Below are 23,928 nucleotides of genomic sequence, written 5' to 3' on the forward strand. Positions count from 1 at the left end.
GACAGTCGATGGGCGCTGAAGCGGAGGCCGACCAGGCCGTGTTTGACCGTCTGCAGGATGACCTGAAGAAGGCAACGGCCATCAGCACCAAGATGACGAGGATCCACGGTGAGCGCGACGCTGAGCTGGAGCGTTACCTTCTTCTGGCCAACGGCCTCCTGGAGCGCTGGCAGGCCGTCTTGGCTCAAATCGACGTGAGGCAGCGGGAGCTGGAAGTCCTCAAACGCCACATGAACTCCTACCGGAGGAGCTACGAGTGGCTCATCCGCTGGCTTGCGGAGGCGAGACAGAAGCAGGAGAAAATCCAGGCCGTACCCATCGGCGACGGCAAGGCCCTCAAGGAGCAGCTGGCGGAAGAGAAGGTAAAATAAAGGAGGAGAATGATCTGTGTGAGGTAGAGGGAGGGAAGGCCACTACGCCCCCTGGTGGGCACAAGTGAAACTGTCTTCCACCGTTTATTTTTAAATGAAACTGAAAATGAAAAAGGTTTTCTTTAATATTTACAGAAACTCCTGGAGGACATTGAGAAAAATGATGGGAAGATTGAAAATTGCCAGAATAACGCAAAGGCTTACATCGATTCAGTGAAGGTAGGTCCTGATCTTTAGCTTTTCAGCAAAGTGAAGTTTTGCTGTTGTGCCCTGATTTAAAAATATTTATTTCTCTCTTTTTAAAGGATTATGAAGTCCAGGTTTTGACTTACAAAGCTCTCCAAGATCCCATAGCGTCGCCTCTGAAAAAATCCAAAATGGAAAGTGCATCAGATAATATCATTGAAGAGGTAGAGAGTCATCACACATCACTTGAGGGGGCGTAGACTCGAATATAAAACCAGTTTGAATGTTATGTTTGACTGTCTGCTATTAATGTAGCAACACAGCTAAATATTCCTTAACTATGCATTAATGAAGTTGCATATTAATGACTGTGTACCAATGCATTTATTACAGTACGTTAATCTGAGAACACGCTACATTGAGTTGATGACTCTCACCAACCAGTACATTAAGTTCATCACGGAAACACAGCGCCGCCTGCAGGACGATGAGGTAATTACATACAAACTGGTGGAGACACCCCGACAACAGGTTTCCTATGAACAAAAAGCCACTAACCCAAACCGAGCCATCCTGACCTGCTAACTGTGTGGTGTATGGGAAATAATTTGTCATCAAAAACTTTAAAATGTTGGCACAAAAAATATTTTACTCTCCAATTTAGCACCCCCCAAACCGTTGAGAGTGATTGGACAGCGAACAGTGGTGAAGCAAACTGTTTCATCGTACTTGTTCAGGACATCACATCTCCACTACAGTACATGTGTCTCATTCCCTACACTGTGTGGTCAAATCATGTCACATAGTCAGTACAAACGACTGCTGCGGGCCCTAAATCCAGTCACATTTTCCAACAGCTCAACTGCTTCTCCGACTATTTTTCATTTAATATCTGCTTTATTTCTCCTTGACATCACCACACTTTGCGATTGGAGGGTTTCAGTTTGGCCACCTGCCTCCCCGGATACATGATTTATCAAACTGCTTTACCTTCTGCTTTCACCCCTTTCTACTTCTCTAACTTTCTATTATGTTTGATCCTTTTAATCTGCCCGCCAGTGCTTTGTCATGATTAAACACACGCTTAAGAGATGAGTTAACCCCAAAGCACAAGGTATTTGAAAAAGGACCCTCAAAAATGCATGTCATTAATCTCTCCATCGTGCCGTCAGTATTGAAGGAAAGGTTCAAGATTTTTTTTGGAGACCTTTCATAATTTATTTATCATCTCTTTGAGAACCAAGCTCCAGCTCCTGCATGTGTTTTAGTTTGCTTTGCTCATGTTAACACGTTACTTTTAACAACATTTGCAAAGCATGTATTTCTAATGCTATAAAACAATGATGTAACAGAAGAGAAAAAGTAAGTGATTATTATCATTATCAATTAATCTACCTTTACTCTGACAAGTCTGTGAATTTGTTTTATAAAAAATAAAACTAATTCCTGCTTTTGATTTCTGCATTTATTAAAGGTTACATTAATGCTGAATAAAGACAAGCATGGAAACAGAAAATATTTGACATGGTTTCACTATTTCTGCTTCATAGATGATCATAATAAAACATCAGTCATAAGAATTTGCAGTACCAGAAATACCAGAAGTAGAAATAGAACAAATAATGCAGAATAAATTAGAGATTGATATGACAGGTTTTCTAAAGTCTTGAGCCTTTCTTGCAGGTCTGTCTGACCTCTACCATCACACCGAGTCCATCACCCATTCTTACTAAAGCGTAGGATCATCTACTGACCGTCACTCTGATCTCGGATTTCTGACTTGTCACGTAATCCCCAAGTTTAATCTGTGCTCTGTGTTACACCACATTATTTTGTGTTTGCCGCATTACTCTCTCTGCTATTCTTCATCATGAAGATAATCTGGTTAAATCCCAACCGGTGTGACGCAAATCCATACCTTTGTAAATTATCAGGCGGTTAAAAAATCTGTTTTTCTTACCCCACCCAGAGCACCGCATGCTGCTGATTATTTCCTGCTTCTGTTTTCCAATAATTTTGATTATTCAGTTACTTTCATATTTTTACTAAAAGCTACTTCATACTGAGAAAATAAATGGTGACTGAATTATGGAGCAATGTTCCTTGATAAATTGGAAGTATAATAACACACAGCTTTACAACACGTCTACCAAATTTGTTGATATTACTATTACATACATGTAACATTCTGCTAATTGTAACACATAGTATATACTATCGATTGTGTATAATGTCACCGAACCATAATATATTGGTTTTATACAACCTGATTAATTAAAATAAGTAAACTGCATGACAGTTAAGTGTAGTGTTGTGCTGTGCTGTTTTGTGACAAATACTGTCTTTCTGTGTGCCATACATTAAACAAACCTGACAAGCATTTCCCTATACACTATTCTCCCTCCAGTTTATAAAACTTTGTTGTAGATTATTATCAGTAATACATTCTCATGTATTTACATTTCCATGTATCTACATGTTTTACAGCTGCTTTCATTGTAAAATTTAAATTAATCTAACACCTCTGACGTTTTCTCAGTTCACTTCACTTCCTTTTGTGCTTCTACTAATGCAGAAAACATCTGAAAAACTAAAGGAAGAGGAGAGGAGAAGGATGGCGGAGATACAAGCTGAGTTAGAGAGACAAAAACAGTTGGCTGAGGCTCACGCTAAGTCTGTGGCAAAAGCAGAACGAGAAGCCCAAGAGCTGAAGCTGAAGATGAAAGAAGAAGCCAGCAAGAGGCAAGGTGTGGCAGTGGATGCTGAAAAACAGAAACAGAACATAGAGCAGGAGCTGCAGACGCTGAAGAAACTGTCTGAGCAGGAGATCAAGGATAAGAATCAGCAACTGGAAGAGGCACTCGTCATCCGGACCAAGATTGAAGAGGAAATCCACATAATTCGTCTGCAGTTAGAAAAAACAACGAAGCAGAAGTCCACAGCCGAGGTGGAGTTACAGACACTCAGAGACAAAGCTGATGAAGCTGAGAAGCTCAGGAAAGCAGCTCAGGAGGAAGCAGAAAGGCTTCGCAAGCAGGTGGCTGATGAAACTCAGAAAAAGAAAAATGCAGAAGATGAGCTGAAACGTAAATCCGAGGCCGAGAAAGAGGCTGCGAGGCAGAAGCAGAAGGCGATCGATGACCTGCAGAATTTCAAAAGGCAGGCTGAGGAGGCAGAAAGACGCATGAGACAAGCTGAGGAGGAGAAACTGAGGCACATCAAGGTAGTGGAGGAAGTAGCGCAGAAGTCTGCTGCCACACAATTACAAACCCAATCCATGACATTCAACGAAAAGTCAACAAGACTTGAGGAATCTCTTAAGAGAGAGCAGGGCACCGTCCTTCAGTTGCAGGAGGAAGCTGAAAAGCTCAGGAAACAACAAGAGGAAGCGGACAAAGCCAGGGATCAAGCAGAGAAAGAGCTGGAATCGTGGAGACAAAAAGCCAATGAGGCGCTCCGTTTGAGGCTCCAAGCTGAAGAGGAAGCGCAAAAGAAGAGCCAAGCTCAAGAGGAAGCAGAGAAACAAAAAGCTGGAGCAGAACGAGACGCCAAGAAAAGAGCAAAAGCTGAAGATGCGGCTCTCAAACAGAAGGAGAATGCAGAAAAAGAGCTGGAAAAGCAGAGGAAATTTGCGGAGCAGATCGCCCAACAAAAACTTTCTGCAGAACAGGAATGTATAAGACTGAAATCTGACTTTGAACACGCTGAACAACAGAGGGGGCTGTTGGAAAATGAGCTCCAGCGTCTCAAAAGTGAAGCAAATGCTGCTCAGAACCAGAGGAAGCAACTGGAAGATGAACTGGCTAAAGTGAGGAGTGAAATGGATGCACTCCTGCAGATGAAGATTAAAGCTGAGAAGCAGACGCTGTCCAACACAGAAAAGAGCAAGCAGCTTCTCGAGTCGGAAGCTTCGAAAATGAAACAGCTCGCCGAGGAAGCGGCGAGACTGCGAGCGGTGGCTGAGGAAGCGAAGAAGCAGAGGCAGTTCGCAGAGGATGAAGCGACTAAACAGAGAGCCGAAGCTGAAAAGGTACTCAAAGAAAAACTGGCGGCCATCAATGAGGCGACTCGTCTGAAGACCGAAGCTGAGATCGCTCTGAAAGCCAAAGAAGCGGAAAATGAGAGACTGAAAAGAAAAGCTGAGGAAGAAGCTTATCAGAGGAAGTTGCTGGAGGACCAAGCCGCTCAGCATAAACAAGACATAGAAGAGAAGATCACACACCTGAAGAGCTCTTCTGATACGGAGTTAGAGAGACAGAGGACAATCGTGCAAGAAACACTTCGGCAAAGGAAAGTGGTGGAGGAAGAAATTCACATCATTAAGATCAATTTTGAGAAAGCATCGAAAGACAAGTCCGAGTTGGAGACGGAACTGAAGAAACTGAAGGGCATCGCGGAGGAAACCAACAAAAGCAAACGCAAAGCTGAAGAAGAAGCCGAGAAACTGAGAAAGCTTGCCGCGGAGGAAGAGAAGAAACGGAAAGAATCCGAGGAGAAGGTGAAGAGGATTACGGCGGCAGAAGAAGAAGCGGCTCGGCAATGCAAAGCCGCTCAGGAGGAAGTCGAACGCCTCAAAAAGAAAGCCGATGAAGCGAATAAACAGAAAGAAAAGGCTGCGAAAGACGCCGAGAAGCAAGCCCTCTTGGCCAAAGAGGCAGCACAGAAATGTAGCGCCGCTGAGCAGAAGGCTAAAGACGTTCTGAGCAAGAATAAAGAAGACACTCTGGCTCAGGAGAAATTGAAAGAAGAGTATGAACGTGCTAAAAAAATTGCACAAGAAGCTGAGAAAGCTAAAGATACAGCAAAGAAAGAGGCTGGATTGCTTCGTCAAAAAGCGGAAGAGGCTGAAAGACAGAAAAAGGCTGCAGAAGATGAAGCTTCAAAACAAGCCAAAGCTCAAAAAGATGCAGAAAGACTGAAGAAAGAGGCAGAGGACGAGGCCTCAAAGAGAGCAGCGGCGGAGGCAGCAGCGGTAAAACAAAAAAAACAGGCTGATGAGCAGATGGCAAAACACAAAAAAGAAGCAGAACAAGCTCTGAAGCAGAAGTCTGTGGTTGAAAAAGAACTTTCAAAGGTTAAACTGCAGCTGGATGAGACGGATAAACAGAAAACTATGTTGGATGAGGAGCTTCAGCGAGTCAAATCCGAAGTAAATGATGCCGTCAAGCAAAAGACACAGGTGGAGGAAGAACTGTCCAAAGTTAAGATCCAAATGGACGAGCTGCTGAAACTCAAGCTAAAGATTGAGGAAGAAAACCGCAAACTGATGCGGAAAGACAAAGACAATACTCAGAAGTTACTCGCAGAGGAAGCGGAGAAAATGAAGCGCTTGGCGCAGGATGCCGCCAGACTTACCGTGGAGGCTGAAGAAGCGGCGAGACAACGACAGATGGTGGAGTCTGACTTGGCTGAACAGAGGGCGCTTTCAGAGAAAGTTTTAAAAGAGAAAATGCAAGCCATCCAAGAGGCTACAAAACTAAGAGCTGAAGCAGAGGAACTGCTCAGACAAAAGAAGCAGGCACAGGAAAAGGCCCAGAAACTACTTGAGGACAAACAGCAGATCCAGGAGCGCCTCGATAAGGAGACAGAGGGCTTCCAAAAATCACTAGAGGCTGAGCGAAAGAGGCAGCTTGAAGTTACAGCTGAAGCAGAGAATTTGAAATTGAGGGTGAAAGAGCTCAGCGACGCTCACGCTAAAGCAGAGAAGGAGGCTAAGAAATTCAAGAAACAAGCAGATGAAGCACAAGCGCGTCTCAAAGACACAGAAAAGGCAACGACAGAAATTGTTGTCCAAAAGTTGGAGACACAGAAGCTCCAGAGCTCCAGAGACGCTGACGGCTTGAAGGAAGCCATCGCTGACCTGGAAAAAGAAAAGGAGAAATTGAGAAAAGAGGCAGAAGATCTGCACAAAAAATCCAAGGAGGTACTTTAATTTGACTTTTTACATGATCCTAATTATTAACATAATCCTGTCAATCATTAACTGCAGTATTTGTGAAGCACAATTCATATAAATTGCAAAGACATAACATCCAGCAATTTATATGAATGTCATTTAAAACACAATACTGAGTTCAACTGATCTCTGGTAAACATTGAGGGAAATGTACTCTGTTTGCCAAGTATTAATAAGGGCATATCACTACTACCAAGTTATGCCTTTCATATTTACTCAGAAATAAAGACAAAAGGCAATACAACAGGCTTGGCTATAGAGGTGCTGGTATGTGTTATACAGAGCTGGTTGTAGGCTATAGCTTTATTTAGCATACTGAGGTGAGAATATAATAAATATTATCATCTAACTTTGCAAAAAAAAAAAGTATTTCCAAAATGATTAATTTTAGAATTTTTTTTGTCAAATTTACCTGCTGTAAAAATGAGAAATATTTCATAAAAGTCATTTTGCTGATTTCTGTTTTCCTTTTTCCCAATAGATGGCAAATGCCCAGCAGGAGCAAATTGAGCAGCAGAAGGCCGTCCTTCAGCAGTCCTTCCTCACAGAGAAGGAACTGCTGTTGAAAAGAGAAAAGGCTGTTGAAGACGAGAAAAACAAGCTTCAGAAGCAGTTTGAGGATGAAGTGAAGAAGGCCAAGGCTTTAAAAGATGAGCAAGATCGTCAGCAGAAGAAAATAGAGGATGAAAAGAAAAAACTTCAGGCCATTATGGATGAAGCAGTAAAGAAACAAAAGGAGGCTGAAGCAGAGATGAATAACAAGCAGAAAGAGATGGATATGATTGAAAAGAAAAGGCTGGAGCAAGAAAAGCTTCTGGGGGAGGAAAACAAAAAGCTCAGAGAGAAGCTTCACAGTCTTGAAGTTGCTTCCAAACAAGGTGCATCAAAAATGAAGGAAATTGAAGTCCAGACTGATCAGGTTCCTGAAGAGAAAGTAGTTGCCGTGACAACGATGGGAACAACAAAGGAAGTTTTTAATGGCTCTGTTGAAGTCGATTCAGCTAAAAAAGGTGAAGAATCACCGTTAGCATTTGACGGACTTAGAGAGAGGGTTCCTGCTGCGAGGCTCCATGACATTGGTGTTCTCACCAAAAAGGAATTTGATAAATTGAAAAAGGGCAAAATCTCTGTGCAAGACCTCGAAAAGACGGACAAAGTTAAGTCACATCTTAAGGGTCGGAACTGTATCGGAGGTGTCTTGACTCCATCTAAAGAGAAAATGAGTGTCTATCAAGCTATGGTCAACAACAAGATAACACCTGACGTGGCTACAACGCTCCTGGAAGCTCAAGCGGCTTCTGGCTATCTTATAGATCCAGTGAAAAATAAACTCCTCTCTGTGGATGAGGCTGTTAAAGAAGAATTAATAGGTCCTGAGATCCATGACAGGTTGCTCTCTGCAGAGCGAGCCGCCACTGGCTTCAAAGATCCCTACACCGGAGCCAAAATCTCTCTTTTTGAGGCCATGAAGAAGGGACTTATTGAAAAGGAACAGGCCACTAAATTCCTAGATGTACAGCTTGCAACAGGTGGAATCATTGACCCTGTCAATAGTCACAGAGTACCGCTTCAGACTGCCTACAAACAGGGTCAGTTTGATGCAGACATGAACAAGAAACTCACAGATCCTAGTCATGATTGCAGATTGTTTGTTAATCCGAGCACTCAGGAGCAACTCACTTACCAACAGCTACTGGAGAAATGCACCAAGGATCCAGAGACAGGACTGCTGATATTACCAGTAACAGAGGAAGCTGCTCAGAATGAGAAAACATACACAGATCTTGAGACGAAAGAAGTGTTCAGTAAGTCAACCGTTGATGTACCTTTCGGAAGGTTCAGAGGTAAAATCGTCACCATTTGGGAGGTGATAAATTCAGAATATTTCACAGAAGAGCAAAAAAGGGAGTTAATACGCCAGTACAAGACAGGAAAAATCACAGTGGAGAAGATAATTAAAATTGTCATCACTGTTGTGGAAGACAAAGAGAAAAATAATGAAAATGTGTTTATTGGTTTGAAGGCACCGGTCTCTGCCAGTGAACTCTTAGAATCCAAGATCATAAACAAAGACTTGTTCAACAAGTTGAGTAACGGCAAAATAACGGCTAAAGAGATCTCAGAGATGACGCCTGTGAAGACGGCTCTGCAAGGAACACCTAGCATCGCTGGACTGCTGAATGAAAAAACCAATGAAAAAATGCCAATTTACCAAGCTATGAAGAAAGAATTAGTGTCACCTGAAACGGCAGTGAACCTTCTGGAAGCGCAAGCAGCGACCGGTTTTGTGATTGATCCCATCAAAAACGAGAAAGTCCCTGTTGATGAAGCTGTTAAGTCAGGTCTTGTGGGACCAGAACTGCATGAACGCCTTCTGTCAGCAGAGAATGCAGTCAGTGGCTACAAAGACCCGTACACGGGAAAGAAGGTGTCTGTCTTTGAAGCCATGAACAAGGGTCTGATAAAGAGAGACCACGGAATCCGTCTGCTTGAGGCACAACTTGCAACAGGCGGCATTGTTGACCCGATTAAAAGTTATCGTATCCCACAGGAAGTTGCTTGCAAGCGTGGATACTTTGATGAGGAAATCAACAAGACCTTGAACACAAATACTGATGAAACTAAGGTCTTCCATGATCCTAACTCACAAGACGATATGGCAACTTATTCACAGCTCTTGAATAAATGTGTCACAGATAAAGAAACTGGGCTTCCTTTACTTTCTCTTTCAAAGAAAGCTGCAAAGCCCAAAGAAGAAAGACAGATTTCGGAGTCCAAGACAAAAGAGGCTTTGAATAAGTCAACTATGGAGCTGGAGTACGGCCCTCTCAAAGGAAGAAAAGTAACAATTTGGGAGATAATACATTCTGACTACGTTACAGAGGAGCAACGAATAGAGCTGATTCGCCAGTACAGAAATGGGCATGTGACAATCGAGAAGTTGATAAAGATTGTGATAACAATGATCGATGAAAAAGAGAGCAAAACAAAGGAAGAGGCTTCTTTTGAAGGCATTAGGGCACCGGTCAGTGCCCGCTCTTTGCTTGATTCCAACATCATTGATAAGGACACATTTGACCAACTGCAACAGGGTAAAAAGACACCTAAAGAAGTCAGTGCAACTGAAAAAGTCAAGAAATATTTGCAGGGCACAGAACGCATTGATGGTATCACTGTTGGTGATTCAAATGAGAAATTAAGCATCTATGAAGCTATGAAAAACAATCTTATGCAACACAACACTGGACTTGCTTTTCTTGAGGCCCAAGCTGGAACTGGTTTCATAACTGACCCAGTCAAAAATCTGAAATACTCTGTAGATGATGCGGTTAAGGGTGGAGTTGTTGGCCCAGAGCTTCATGAGAAACTTCTCACAGCTGAAAAAGCAGTATTGGGATACAAAGATCCTTATACAGGCAACAAGATTTCTCTATTCCAAGCCATGAAGAAAGCACTTGTTCTGAGGGAGCACGCTATTCCACTCCTGGATGCCCAGTTTAGCACGGGGGGTATTATTGATCCAGTCGGTAGCCATCGTGTTCCCAATGATGTGGCCATTCAACGTGGCTATTTCAATAAGCAGATGTCCGCTGCCATCACTGAACCCTCAGGTGATGTGAAATGCTTCACCAATCCCAACACCAATGAAGCTGTCACTTACAAGCAGCTGGTGGAGAAATGTATAAGAGATCCCAACTCTGGTCTTTGCTATCTGCCTATGTCAAAGGCAGAAACTCCAGCTTCTGAGGAAAAAGCTTACCAGTACACAGAGGAACAGGCCCAGTCTGACCTGGCTGACACTCAAATTGAAATCCCTCATAAGAGTTTTGCAGGAAAGGCCACAACAATTTGGGAAGTCATGAACTCAAATATACTTCCAGATGAAGAGAAACGTCGCCTCATGGACCAATATCGCTCGGGGCTGATCACAAAGGAACGAATGGTTATCATAATCATCGAAATCATTGAACAAAGCGAGACAGTTAGGTCAGAGCAAAGCATGTCATGTGATGTAATAAGAAGAAGAGTAACGATTGAGGAGCTCTACAGTGCTCGAATTATTGATTTGCACACATACAACCTCTTGAAACAAGAAAAGATGACAATTCGAGAGGTAATGGAAATGCCATCAGTGAAACAGTTCCTCTTTGGTACAGGTTGCATTGCTGGAATTATGTCAGACAGTCCTCCAAAGATCAGCATTTACCAGGCTATGAAGAGTGGAAAAATCAAGCCTGAAGTTGCCCTGCCTCTCTTGGAAGCGCAAGCAGCAACGGGATTCATGGTTGATCCAGTGAAAGATGAACTTCTAACTGTCGATGAAGCTGTACGTAAGGGGCTTGTTGGACCAGAACTTCATGACAAACTTCTCTCTGCAGAAAGGGCTGTCACAGGTTACAAGGATCCGTACAGTGGGAAGGTGATCTCTCTTTTCCAGGCGATGAAAAAAGGCCTTGTTCCAGAGGATTATGCCTTGAGGCTTTTGGAAGCCCAGGTTGCCACTGGTGGATTAATGGATCCTGAATACTACTTCCATCTGCCCACAGATGTTGCCATGCAGCGTGGGTACATCAACAATGAGACACTGGACAGACTTTCTGAACCCACTGGGGATGTGCAAGGTTACATCAATCCAACAACAGATGAAACACAGTCCTACAGCCAGCTCCTGAAAAGTTGCAGAGTTGATAAAGAAAGCGGTTTACGGCTACTCTCGCTGGCAGATAGAAGACTTCTCTTCAAGGGTCTCAGAAAGCAAATCACCGTGGATGAGTTGCTTCGCTCACAGATTATCAACCAAAAGACATACAATGAACTGACTGAGGGTGCCATTACAGTGGAGGAGGTCAGCAGAGACGTGAAAAAATACCTTGAGGGTACCAGCTGTATTGCTGGTGTGTATGTAGAATCTACCAAAGACCGCTTGTCGATCTACCAAGCAATGAAGAAGAACATGATCCGACCTGGGACTGCCTTTGAGCTCCTTGAGGCTCAGGCTGCCACGGGATATGTAATTGATCCCATCAAGAACCTGAAACTGAATGTCTCAGAGGCTGTTAAGATGAGTGTTGTAGGCCCTGAATTTAAAGATAAACTCCACTCAGCTGAACGAGCTGTTACAGGATACAAGGACCCTTATTCTGGTAAGATCATCTCATTATTCCAAGCAATGAAAAAGGACTTAATTTTGAAAGATCATGGCATTCGCCTTCTAGAAGCACAGATTGCTACAGGTGGAATCATAGATCCACAGGAAAGCCATCGCTTGCCAGTTGAAACAGCATATGAACGGGGCCTCTTTGATGAGGAAATGAACGAAATCCTCACCGACCCATCTGATGACACAAAAGGTTTCTTTGACCCCAACACTGAGGAAAATCTCACCTACCTGCAGCTGATGGAGAGATGCATGATAGACCCACAAACAGGCCTCGCTCTTCTTCTGTTGAAAGAAAAGAAGCGTGAGAGAAAGACATCATCTAAGTCTTCGGTTCGCAAACGTAGAGTAGTCATTGTTGACCCAGAGACGGGCAAAGAGATGTCCGTTTATGAAGCATACCAGAAAAAGCTCATTGACCACCAGACCTATCTTGAGCTTGCAGAGCAGGAGTGTGAGTGGGAAGAGATTACCAGCACTTCATCTGATGGAGTTGTGAAATCTATGATCATTGACAGAAGGTCTGGTCGGCAGTATGATATTGATGATGCAATCTCAAGGGGCCTGATTGATAAGTCTGCTCTGGATCAGTATCGTGCCGGGACTCTGTCCATCACAGAGTTTGCAGACATGCTGTCTGGAAACATGAGTGGTGTCAGATCACGTTCATCCTCCTTTGGCTCCTCTTCCTCCTATACCATGAGCCCAATACCTACTATAAAGACACCTGCAAGCACATGGGAAGACCCAACAGAGGAAAGCGGCCCTGTGGCTGGAATCTTAGACACAGAAACTCTGGAGAAGGTGTCAGTCACAGAAGCGATACACAGAAACCTTGTGGACAATATCACAGGACAAAGACTGCTGGAAGCTCAGGCCTGCACTGGAGGTATCATTGACCCAGCTACTGGAGAGAAATTCACTGTTGCAGATGCAATGAACAAAGGGCTTGTAGATAAAATTATGTTAGACCGTATCAGTCTAGCCCAGAAGGCTTACAATGGATTTGAGGATCCTAGAACCAAAACCAAAATGTCAGCAGCCCAAGCTCTGAAGAAAGGTTGGCTCTATTATGAAGCTGGACAGCGATTCCTTGAGGTCCAGTATCTCACTGGTGGATTAATCGAACCAGATTCTACCAGCAGAGTCCCCATAGATGAGGCTGTAAAGAAAGGCACCTTAGATGCTCGCACTGCGCAGAAGTTGCGAGATGTTAGCGCATACTCAAAATACCTCACTTGCCCTAAAACTAAGCTTAAAATATCTTACAAGGATGCGATCGAAAGAAGCATGATAGAGGAGGGGACTGGTCTACGGCTACTTGAAGCATCATCTCAATCAAGCAAAGGCCTCTACAGCCCCTATAGCATCAGCGGATCAGGCTCTGCTACCGGGTCACGATCAGGCTCAAGAAGCGGTTCCAGATCAGGATCCAGAAGAGGCAGCTTTGACGCTGCAGGATCAGGTTTCACAACAACTTTCTCTTCCTCTTCCTTCAGCTCATCAAGCTATGGCCGCCGATACTGATGGCATGGAAAGTTAGGGAAAGTTTCTTCAAAGGCATAGATACACTAAAAAACAGTGGTCACAAGATGCCTCATGGAACAAGAACTTTATTCTGCTCTGCATGTGGTTGTTCCACGACCTTTATTATTTCATTTTATACAAGTTGAATTATTTTGTTTGTGTATTTCACATATACTTTTAGTTATGTATCTGATGACTGTACTGGAAGCAGCAAATACATTAGCAGCAAATACATTAGCTCGTACTTATTCTCAGTATCGATACCAAAAGTTTTATGTGTATCTGATAGTTTTGTTTGTTGCTTTTTAAATGTTAATATCATAATCACTAACTGTTTAACAAAATGCATTATATTTACAACATTGCGCGTTGAAAAATAACTGAAACTCACCATTACCATTAGACAAGAATAGCCAAATTGGGTGTACATGTTTATATTTCTGAATATTAAAACCGAGATAAAGATGAATGACTCTGCAGAGCAGAATAATTAATCACCGACATGGATGGGCACTAGAGCGTTTGCTATGTGAAAAGCCAAGCTTCAGGATCTTTCCTCTCCCTGCCAGACTGCCACATTTATTCAGCCATCATACACTCCATTCTCAGATTTGTAACCTAAGACTTTATACTTTAGTCATACATTATTATTTAGTCACAGCAACATGTTCACCTAACAAGTCCCCACAAGTAAAAGGACTATAGAGACCATTAATGGACCATTCTGGACTAAACACATTCAACCTTTAGACCAATACAAATACAAGTCCCTGCCTGTCTGGATAATTTAAAAGGTAAGTTAAGTGAATGAATCACTCCATAATTAGTGACATTTTCTGGTAAAGCTAAATCTAACGTTGTTGTTCTTTTGTTGAATGTCTCCCTTCCAGATTTGTCATCTCCAGCTTGTTTCTCAAACGTCTTCCAGAGACCCATATGGCTTTCACTGTAATCAATGAACACAGCGCAGCACGCAGACAATTCATCTTACAATATTCGTTCAATTGTGGACCATTTATAAAGTTGTATCCTAGCTTAAAGAAATTTAAAGGCCTAACCCATGCTTTATAAGTGCCTGCAAAATACTCGTAAACACTTAAATGGGATGTTGAGTATTATAAGATGGTACAGTGATTGCACTGTAAATGGATGATGCTTGACTTGAAGGATAGTGGTGTGATTGCTGTGTCATCAGGTAAGACTGAGAAGTCAAATTACAGTATGTCACAATGTACCTGTAAAATAATTGTGCGTTTGAGTGTCAAATATAATTACAAAAGATTACATAATTTGAATATATTTTCCCTAATAATAATGTATGTACTGTAAATTGATAATTATCAGCAACACTATTGCTAAAAGCCATTAATTAATATTTCTTTGAGAAAGACCTTTAGGTTTGGGCACCAGACTCAATGTTTGTATTTTCCACCACATATATTTGTTCTGATTTAAATTCTCCTTTGTAAAGCGACTATATCTTTTTATTTTCTTACTCTATTTCTGCTTTAGCATGATTTACTAACATTTAAAAGGTGCAAAAATGAAATGGATGTATCCAACAAGGCATTTGTTTTATTATGTTTCAAAAGGTTTGAAGGATGTATTGTAATGAGGGTTATCAAACCTTGGTTTAAAATAGTGTACTGTATTTATAGTAAATTGGTGCAAAGCAATTTTATTGTAACACCTCGTGCTGTGTAAATAAACATGGAAATGAAATGTTTTCTTTTAGTGTGGTCTGTAATATACTGATAAATCATGTTGGCTTTAAATCAATGAAAATGTTGTGATCACAACAGAGAATAGTTTGAAACTATTCAAGACCCAAGATCTTCTATGATATATATTTTTTGTTTCTCTTTGCTTTTGGGCTAATTGGAATGTCCGTAAAGCGTAAAAACTAAAGAAGCCCTACAGATGTCCCTGATGGACTCCCCAATCCTCCAGACAGATTTTTCTTTGTTAGTTTGATCTACCTATCCAAAATCATTAAATTCAGGTGTTCAATCACTTCCAGAGGCCAGAGGTGAATAACATCAAGCTTCCAGGCATGCAGACTGCTTCAAAACATTTCTGAAAGAACAATTTGCTCTCAGGAGTTCAGTGAATTCTATTATCACAGTGATAGGAAGTCGTCTGTGCAAAAATTCCAGCCATGAAATCTCTTCGCGACTAAATATTCCACAATTGGATGAGCCTGAAAATGAAACACCGAAGAGCAACCCAGACATTGAACCCCGGGGGCGATGATTCCTCACCTCAACCTGAAAGTAAAAGCAAAAGCTACACGCAATCAGCCGGCCGAGCTGACAATAATTAACCATCGCTCTACAACACAGGAGATGATCGCTACTGATAAGTGATAATGAAATACAAAAAAAAAACGAAAAACATGATAGTCCATTAGTCCAAGAAGGAGAAGAAGATTTGATTTTTAAAATCACATATATTCATCAAAGTCGAAATACAAGATAATGACGGTGACATAAATCCACAAGAGATTCACGCAAAAAGGAATTCACATTTCAAAAATAAATAATATGGAGGAGAATAAGCAATATACAGTATATACATGAATTAAACCAAACACTGACTCAACACAAGGTCCTCACTCAACACGGAACATAAGAGTCAGACCTTCAACCTTTTTCCTCCTGCTAAGATAAATCGCCAACTTTGATTGGCCAAGAAGAAAGTTCAGAAGAAGAAGAAGAAGAAGACTTAACATTTACAATTGATTCACAATTGGCTTTTCACTTTTTAATTAAACCTTTGAAATACAGCAATCATCTGAATGTGTTTCTTGGTTCTGTGTGTTTTAATGTGCACATGACACAACCATTACTGCAGTTTTATCAGAAAATACAGTTTATGAATTCATATTTGATGCCAGCTCCATCTAGCACTCCTACTTTTCAATTGGCACTTCCTATTGGACCATCCATCCATTTTCTATAGACAGCTGTAGACTAGATGATTATGGTCATCAGGGAAGAAGGCATTAGATCTCGAGTAAGAAGATTCAGTATTAACTCCGACTAACTTTGTCCTGTGGTATCAGTTTAAGTCAAGATTGACGTAAATATGTATGTTTCCGGTGTCCACAGAGGGGCGCTGTGCTCCCAGGAGCGTCGAAGCAATTCAACCTGGGTTCACTTTCATTTTGTCAGGCAGGTTTGAAGGAGGAAGGATAAAGAAAGTCGCTTTATTGTCCCTGTTGGGGGAATTAACTTTTCATTCCTACTGAATATATTTTTTCAACACGCATTTTATATGTTTGTACAGGCCCCTGAAATAAACACACATCCACTAAGGGCCTGTAAACATGTAATTTAATATACAGTGGGAGGCAAAGCGATGAGCAGCGACTTCTTGGTGTGCCCCAAAATGAGCAGCTTGTAGGGGGGGATGGTGCCTTGCTCAATGGCGCCTCGGCAGTGCTCGGGAGGTGAGTTGACACCTCCCACTGTCAGTTCACACTCCGAAGACGGCCGGGCGGGAGCAGGGATAGAACCGCCGATCCTGTGATCATAGGACTACTCGCTCTACCGACAGAGTCACTGAAGCCCTGGTTTTCTTATTTTCTCAATCATTATGAGTTTGGATGGTCAAGGTTTGATTTTATTGTAATTTTCCACTTCTGGTTCCTGTGTGGACATTTGCTGCTGCAGCACCTGGAAAATATGAATAGCCTGCATCAAGAAACACCCTAAACACAGCCACAAATTACTTTTATGTGAAATGTAGGTAGAAGCGCAACCAAGGATGAATCTTACTACACTAATATATGAAGTTAGTTATTATTCTAGAATTAAGCATGTTATTTTAACAATTTCACAATTTCTTTGTAAAATAACGCACATCTACAAACAAAATATTTATTTGGATTTATTCAAACTAAAAATTTGTTTTGACAGAAGTAACCCATAAGGATAGTCTAAATAAATGTACAAATAAATGTCTCATTTTGGTATGAGAAATCGTTGAAAACTGAATTGAATCACATTTTATAATATCAGTCATGGATAAAGGAAGCAAGGGTAGCACAGTGAAGCAGCTGGGCTTCAGCAACCCCCGTAACACACAAGGTGGGAAAGGAGGCAGTATATCTATGATAAACTAACAGCACTATTTAAAAAATATTCTCTCAGGAATGAAAGAAGAAGAAAAAAGAAAGTCCACTTTATGAATTCCCTATGGGAAAATTGTCTTTTCACTTCACACTTTATACGGTTACATGCATATACAGCATGTGTGTAACCGTGCATACATACATTGTTGTGTACAGGCCCCTGAAACACAACACACTAGGGGCCTGTTGGAATGCAATTAGTAAACATCAACAGTTTGTATGAAATATGATGGGTTGGTGTTACCCATCAGTCATTATACTTACTAAAGCAGCTTTGGTCACTTGGTTACAACTCTGCTGTGTTTCTGAATTAAAGACATTATTCATTCATTCATTTTCCAACCCGCTTTATCCGCTAACGCAGGTCGCGGGGCAGCCAGTGCCTATCCTGGCAGTCTCAGGGCGTGAGGCGGGGGACACTCCGGGCACGACGCCAGTGTACCGCGGAGCCACATAGAAACAAACAATCATTCCACACACACTCACTCCTATGGTCAATTTGGGACCGGCCAATTAACCTGAAGCGCATGCTTTTGGAGGTGGGAGGAAGCCGGAGAACCCGGAGAACCCACGCAGACACGGGGAGAGCATGCGAACTCCGCACAGAGCGGGACTCGATCCCGGGTCCGCCGTGTTGTGAGGCAGCAGCGCTAACCACTGCGCCACCGTGCCGCCTAAAGATATCATAATCTCATTAATTATGAAAAGACTGGAAGTTGTTTCTTCTTTTGTCACATTAACACCAAGAAAGGGTTGGGCTAAGGTTAGGGTTAGGGTATTTGTACTACTTTAAGACTGTTGAATTACTGCTTAAGTTGAGTTACTTGAGCTTTGAAGCTCTAAACTAAACCTAAGTGCTGAGTGGGCTGCCCAGCCCAGTATGACGCCACTGCTCTGTCATTGTTTTGCTGGTATTTGCCACCAGAGTGTTGGCGCTTAATGAAGACATTCCTAGAGGAACAAACAACCGTGAGGAAGAAAAGCAGTTTGTGACACGTATTAATGGAATGTGAATAAACAGACAGAGAGGGAGAAGCTGAGTGTGTCATATTGTCGTGTCTGGGCCTATGACTGCAGAGCTATTGGATGGATCGACTAGCGGCTCTATTAACAAGGAAAGTCCTCAGTCTACTCTTGAACATGCAGATGACGTCTGCCTCACAAGCCAAACAAGGAGTTGATTCCACAATTCCGGTGCGCAATAAATGAAAGCCCTGCACACCCGGTCTGATATTGGAATTTTCGGAACCAACAGCCTTCCCCCACTTTGGGAATGAGAGTTCTAGTGGGTTAATACGTCACAATGAGCTCTTCGAGGTATGGTGGGGTCTGGCTGTTACGGGCTCTAAAAGTGAGGGGATGCTTTTTAAAACATATTTGAGTTTTAACAGGGAATAAAACATAGAAAACTGCCCCCTGCCACAGCCTTGAACTCTACCCTCACCCTGAGTTTGATGTCATTTCTTCGGTAATACATGCACCAAAATTGGAACGACACAGAAGGATGACACGCAAATTCGTCAAACGTTTCATATTTTGGGGGGCGGCAGTGGCTCAGCGGTAGAGCTTGGTCGTCCTATGATCACAAGACTACCGGTTCGATTCCCGCTCCCACCCAGCCAGCCGGAGTGGGAGCTGACAGTGGGAGGTGTCAGCTCACCTCCCGAGCACTGCCGAGGCGCCCTTGAGCAAGGCGCCATCCCCCTTTACAAATTGCTCATTTGGCGCACCATGAGGGAGCTGCCCACCGCTCTACCTCCCACCGAATGCCCACAAGCCCCTGTGTGTGTGTGTGTGTGTGTGTGTGTGTGTGTGTGTGTGTGTGTGTGTGTGTGTGTGTGTGTGTGTGTGTGTGTGTGTGTGTGTGTGTGTGTGTGCGTGTGATAGGGTCTGTGCACAACATATATATGCATGTGATTGACTAACAGTGCTAACTAGAGCGGCTGCTAATTTCCCTGCAGGGATTTTTAAAGTATACGATGGTAAGTTTACAGCACGCTGAAAACGCTGACAACATTTGACGCTTCTTTGTTGAAAAGGGCGTGAAAAAACAAACATCTGTGACCTTCAGACCGGAGAGGATGGGTGGGTTAGGGTGGGACCTGGGTAACTGGAACAAGTTTTCATGCAGCAGCAGAAGAATGTCTTGACAGTCAAATGTGATCTCATTCAGATTTCAACCCTGACATGAATGTTAGATTCAGTTCTGTCTCGATTCCAAGTGAAAACCTTTTTAGTGCCTAAAGATCCCAATATGATACAGAACCTGTTTTCTACTGATGGCCTTATTTTACCGTTTAGAGACTCAGTACAAACATGAATCACTGTCAACTACTGTCACCAGCTCCCATAATACGCAGCCTTTTCCAGACATATACTGCATGATATCAGAAGTCAGTGTGTACATGTTTTTTTTTGCATCCAATATTTATGCAAACCAATTAACTGAGGCGATGTGAAGCAAACATGTTTGCGGCTCACGGAAGCAGCCTTGAAGGAATTCTTGAAATGTTTCCAAGGAGCTGCTGTGCTAAAGAGTTATGTAACCAGTGGACATACTGGCAGCTCCATGCGGTTTTGATCTGAACTTTTATCTGAAGACGCTTCACTCCCAAATGCTTTGGCCAAAAAATATTCACTGCTTATTCTCTGTGAGGGTTTGGAGTGAACCGCAGCTCCTGGCCTTAAGTGGGTTTAGACCCTTCACTCTTTGGTGCTGTCAAGGCCATGAATGTGAATGATCCAAAGTGAAAGAATGAATTGTCAGTCATGCTTTTACTGAAATGAACCAGATTATTCAAATTATTTAAGCACACACACACACACACACACACACACACACACACACACACACACACACACACACACACACACACACACACACACACACACACACACACACACACACACACACACACACACACACACACACACACACACACATACACACACAAACACTCCCTCAGGTCAAGCCATCATGGTAATTAACCAAAGTGGTTAAAAATGACCTTTCAGCTTCACCTAAAAGAAGCAAGTAATTACAAGACCAAAATATGAGTGAACTGAAAAGGGTTTTTTACTGACTACAATCATTGATGTCTTTATTTGCGAGCTAGGATGGGGCTGTAATTTGAAGACATGCTAATAGAAGAAATTCTTCCTACAGTGAACTTTTTAAAGAAAAAGTTGATGCAGTTTGATCTTTTAGTGGTAAAGTGTTATTTTTCTCTCTGTGTGTGAAAGACGAGTTTATTTTGAACAAAATGCAATCACTCACCAGAGAGGGTGTGACACACCCTTAGTGAAACAGATGAAAACTTGGTTAAACTTCCACACACCCCCAGTCAGCCCACAGCTTTCAAGAGTCCCAACAGCCAATCCCAGAGTCCAAGCAGTAACCCCGTCCATCAAGGCTGGGTGTATAGGCATACCACTGCAAACGTGACCCAGGAATGACCTGAGCACATGACCCCAGATTCAGTCCCAGTCCCACCATCTCAAGTACTCCCCATGGAACTCAGGAACATCATCCCACCTTTATGTGCTGTACTCTGTACAGGTTTCTTGTTCCATGAGTGAACAAGCCTTAACGGTGTGCCCATCTGTAATTATAAATGCAACAACATTAATACACGTAGGAGCACATTCCTCTGGTGGATCACACAGTTTTTCACGCCAGTTGAACGCACCTGAACCATGAACCACACCTTAACATATAAAATGGGGTTATTATAGAATACGTTCTGTGAGGCTCATATGAGTCAGTGACAGAGATACAGCAACCTACTCACACTTCATCTTTCACCAACACTGTTCCAATGCTGTGACCAAGACATCCATTCATTTGCATCCATCCATTTTCTTATAGCTGAGACAACTATAAGTTTCTCATCTACAGCTGCAGGCCATGTGTGTTTGTTGGAGCTGATCCCAGCTGACTACAGGCACGAGGCTAAAGTTTAGAAAGATTCCACCATACCACCAAAAGCTTCACAACTTCTTCAGGGTGAAACAATGAGTGGGAGGAGGTGTTTCCACTGTTGTTGCTTGCAGGAATCTTAATCTTTCATTCCAGTTGAGTTCATTTTGGGCCCTGCACAGACCTTTATGTCTGCTTTGGGAGAAATAGCTCTCAACAAAAACCTTACTGCAAATAAAATCTGCTGCCATGCATTAACATTATTACCACTGGGTGGTTGTGGCTTTTTTGGTCTATATGTGGTGAACTGTTAAACTAGGTGAACAGAGTATGTTCTGTTCTGCCCCATACAGTTTAAGTGAATATGGACTTAATGACAAACACATAATGTATACGGAGAATCGGTGAACGTCAAATCTTACAGAAGCTTAATGAGTATTTGCCACAACTTTTTGGCTCATTAGAAACTCTTAACTGGTGTTGAGCGACGTTCCCTCTCAAAAAAGTGGTCTGTGCCATGATATTGATGTGGAGATCATAAACTAATAGAGCAGAATGCATAAAAGCATGTTTTGATGCATTATGAGGCAAAGTCCCTCCTTGATGATGTTTTTGCCATTCCAAAGAGTAACTCTTGGGGTTCACTTTCCCTTCTTGTACCTAAACCTGACCCCATGTTTTTGCAGTCTTCTTCTTTCCTTTCAGCTTTTCTCTTCAGGGGTCACCACAGAGAATCAGTGTCCTCCATCTAACCCTGTCTTCTGCATCCTCTCCTCTCACACCAACTACATTCATGTCCTCTTTCACTACATCCATAAACCTCCTCTTTGGTCTTCCTCTAGGCCTCCTGCCTGGTAGTTCAAAACTCAGCATCCTTCTACCAATATATTCACTATCTCTCCTCTGGACATGTCCAAACCATCTCAGTCTGGCCTCTCTGACTTTATCTCCAGAACCTCTAAAATGTGCTGTCCCTCTGATGTACTCATTCCTGAGCCTATCCATCCTGGTCACTCCCAGAGAGAACCTCAGCATCTTCATCTCTGCTACCTCCAGCTCTGTCTCCTGTCTTTTCCTCAGTGACACTGTCTCTAGACCAAACAACATCGCTGGTCTCACCACAGTTTTGTACACCTTTCCTTTCATTTTAGCTGAAACTCTTCTATCACACATCACACCTGACACTTTCCTCCACCCGTTCCATCCTGCCTGTACACGCTTCTTCACCTCTTTTCCACACTCTCCATTGCTCTGGACTGTTGACCCTAAGTACTTAAAATCCTCCACCTTCTTGATCTCTTCTCCCTCTAACCTCACTCTTCCACTTGGGTCCCTCTCATTCACACACATGTACTCTGTCTTACTGCGGCTAACTACGGGGGCGGCAGTGGCTCAGTGGTAAAGCGGGCGGTAGAGCAAGTCGTCCTATGATTTCAAGATCGGCGGTTCGATTCCCGCTCCCGCCCCAAAAAATACCACCTCCGGAGCACTGCCGAGGCCCCTTTACATGTTGCTCAATTGAGGCGCACCAAGAAGGAGCTGCCTGCCTCTCCTTTCCAGGACAAACCTCCACCTCTCTAGCTTCTCCTCCACCTGTTCCCTGCTCTCACTGCAGATCACAATGTCATCTGCAAACATCATAGTCCATGGAGATTCCTGTCTAACCTCGTCTGTCAGCCTGTCCATCACCATAGCGAACAAGAAGGGGCTCAGAGCTGATCCCTGATGCAGTCCCACCTCCACCTTGAACTCCTCTGACACACCTACAGCACACCTCACCACTGTCTTACAGTCCTCATACATGTCCTGCACCGCTCTAACATACTTCTCTGCCACTCCAGACTTCCTCATACAATACCACAGTTCCTCTCTGGGCACCCTGTCATAAGCTTTCTCCATATCTACAAAAACACAATGCAGCTCCCTCTGGCCTTCTCTGTACTTCTCTATCAACATCCTCAAAGCAAATACTGCATCTGTAGTACTCTCTTTTGGCATGAAACCATACTGCTGCTCACAAATGCTCACTTCTACCCTTAGTCTAGCTTCCACTACTCTTTCCCATAATTTCATTGTAATTACTGTAAGTTAACACGACTGCAAAACCAGATTCTTTCCCACTTTCATGCATGGACAACTGCATTGATTGGGTGGGCTCTTTAAAGTATGTCATGAAACAAGATTGTCTTTCATTGCACTGCCGATTCTTGAAAAATCCCCCAATGCCATGTAAACAGAGAAAAAAATTAATCCCGAATCTGCCACAAAATCAACTCGTCCTCCGGCTTCGTTCGCCTGTTGTGAATTAAACCTGTATCTGTTAATAACTGACAGACTCAGACTTTAAGCGTCAGCTGGATTATATTATTCCACTGAGGTTTTTTACATGTGCATAATCATTTTGTAAGTCAATAACTGATAAATTATTGATAAATAATACTGATGTTGTTTGCTTAATATTTAACCTGAGTCTAATAAAAGCTGGAGACTAAACTGTGCTGGACCTGCTGCCTTATTTGGGAAACAGTAAATGTAAAAAAAAAATTTAGGGTTTGGTGCGTTGCTCAAGGGGACTTCAGCAGTGCACACGTGAACTCGCGCCTCTCCAGCTATCTGTTGGAGATAGCTGGTCCGACTGGCCAAGCCAATTCCCTGTGGACTGCCCCTCCCCGTCTA

General features: G+C 42.7%; 1 protein-coding gene and 1 long non-coding RNA gene across 7 annotated transcripts in view; one reads left to right on the forward strand and one right to left on the reverse strand.

Annotated features, from left to right (window-relative positions):
* Window positions 1–14,924, forward strand: part of LOC137607865 (plectin-like) — a 73,159-nt gene extending 58,235 nt beyond the window's left edge. For all 6 annotated transcript variants that reach the window (XM_068333892.1, XM_068333893.1, XM_068333896.1 and 3 more), the window contains 7 exons: window positions 6–362; window positions 507–590; window positions 677–781; window positions 951–1,049; window positions 3,133–6,480; window positions 6,995–13,992; window positions 14,089–14,924. In XM_068333892.1, the coding sequence (XP_068189993.1) occupies window positions 6–362; window positions 507–590; window positions 677–781; window positions 951–1,049; window positions 3,133–6,480; window positions 6,995–13,198 (10,197 nt within the window). In that variant the 3' untranslated portion in view covers window positions 13,199–13,992; window positions 14,089–14,924. The remainder of the gene's footprint in view (window positions 1–5; window positions 363–506; window positions 591–676; window positions 782–950; window positions 1,050–3,132; window positions 6,481–6,994; window positions 13,993–14,088) is intronic.
* LOC137607870 (uncharacterized) lies at window positions 211–20,925 on the reverse strand. The gene is made up of 4 exons (XR_011038055.1): window positions 20,869–20,925; window positions 20,611–20,790; window positions 704–733; window positions 211–347 (listed from the first exon to the last, which is right to left on the reverse strand). It is a non-coding gene; the product is annotated as an uncharacterized lncRNA (long non-coding RNA).
* Window positions 20,926–23,928: the final 3,003 nt, after the last annotated feature.

The sequence above is a fragment of the Antennarius striatus genome, chromosome 14 (genome assembly GCF_040054535.1).
Source record: "Antennarius striatus isolate MH-2024 chromosome 14, ASM4005453v1, whole genome shotgun sequence".
NCBI lineage: Eukaryota > Metazoa > Chordata > Actinopteri > Lophiiformes > Antennariidae > Antennarius > Antennarius striatus.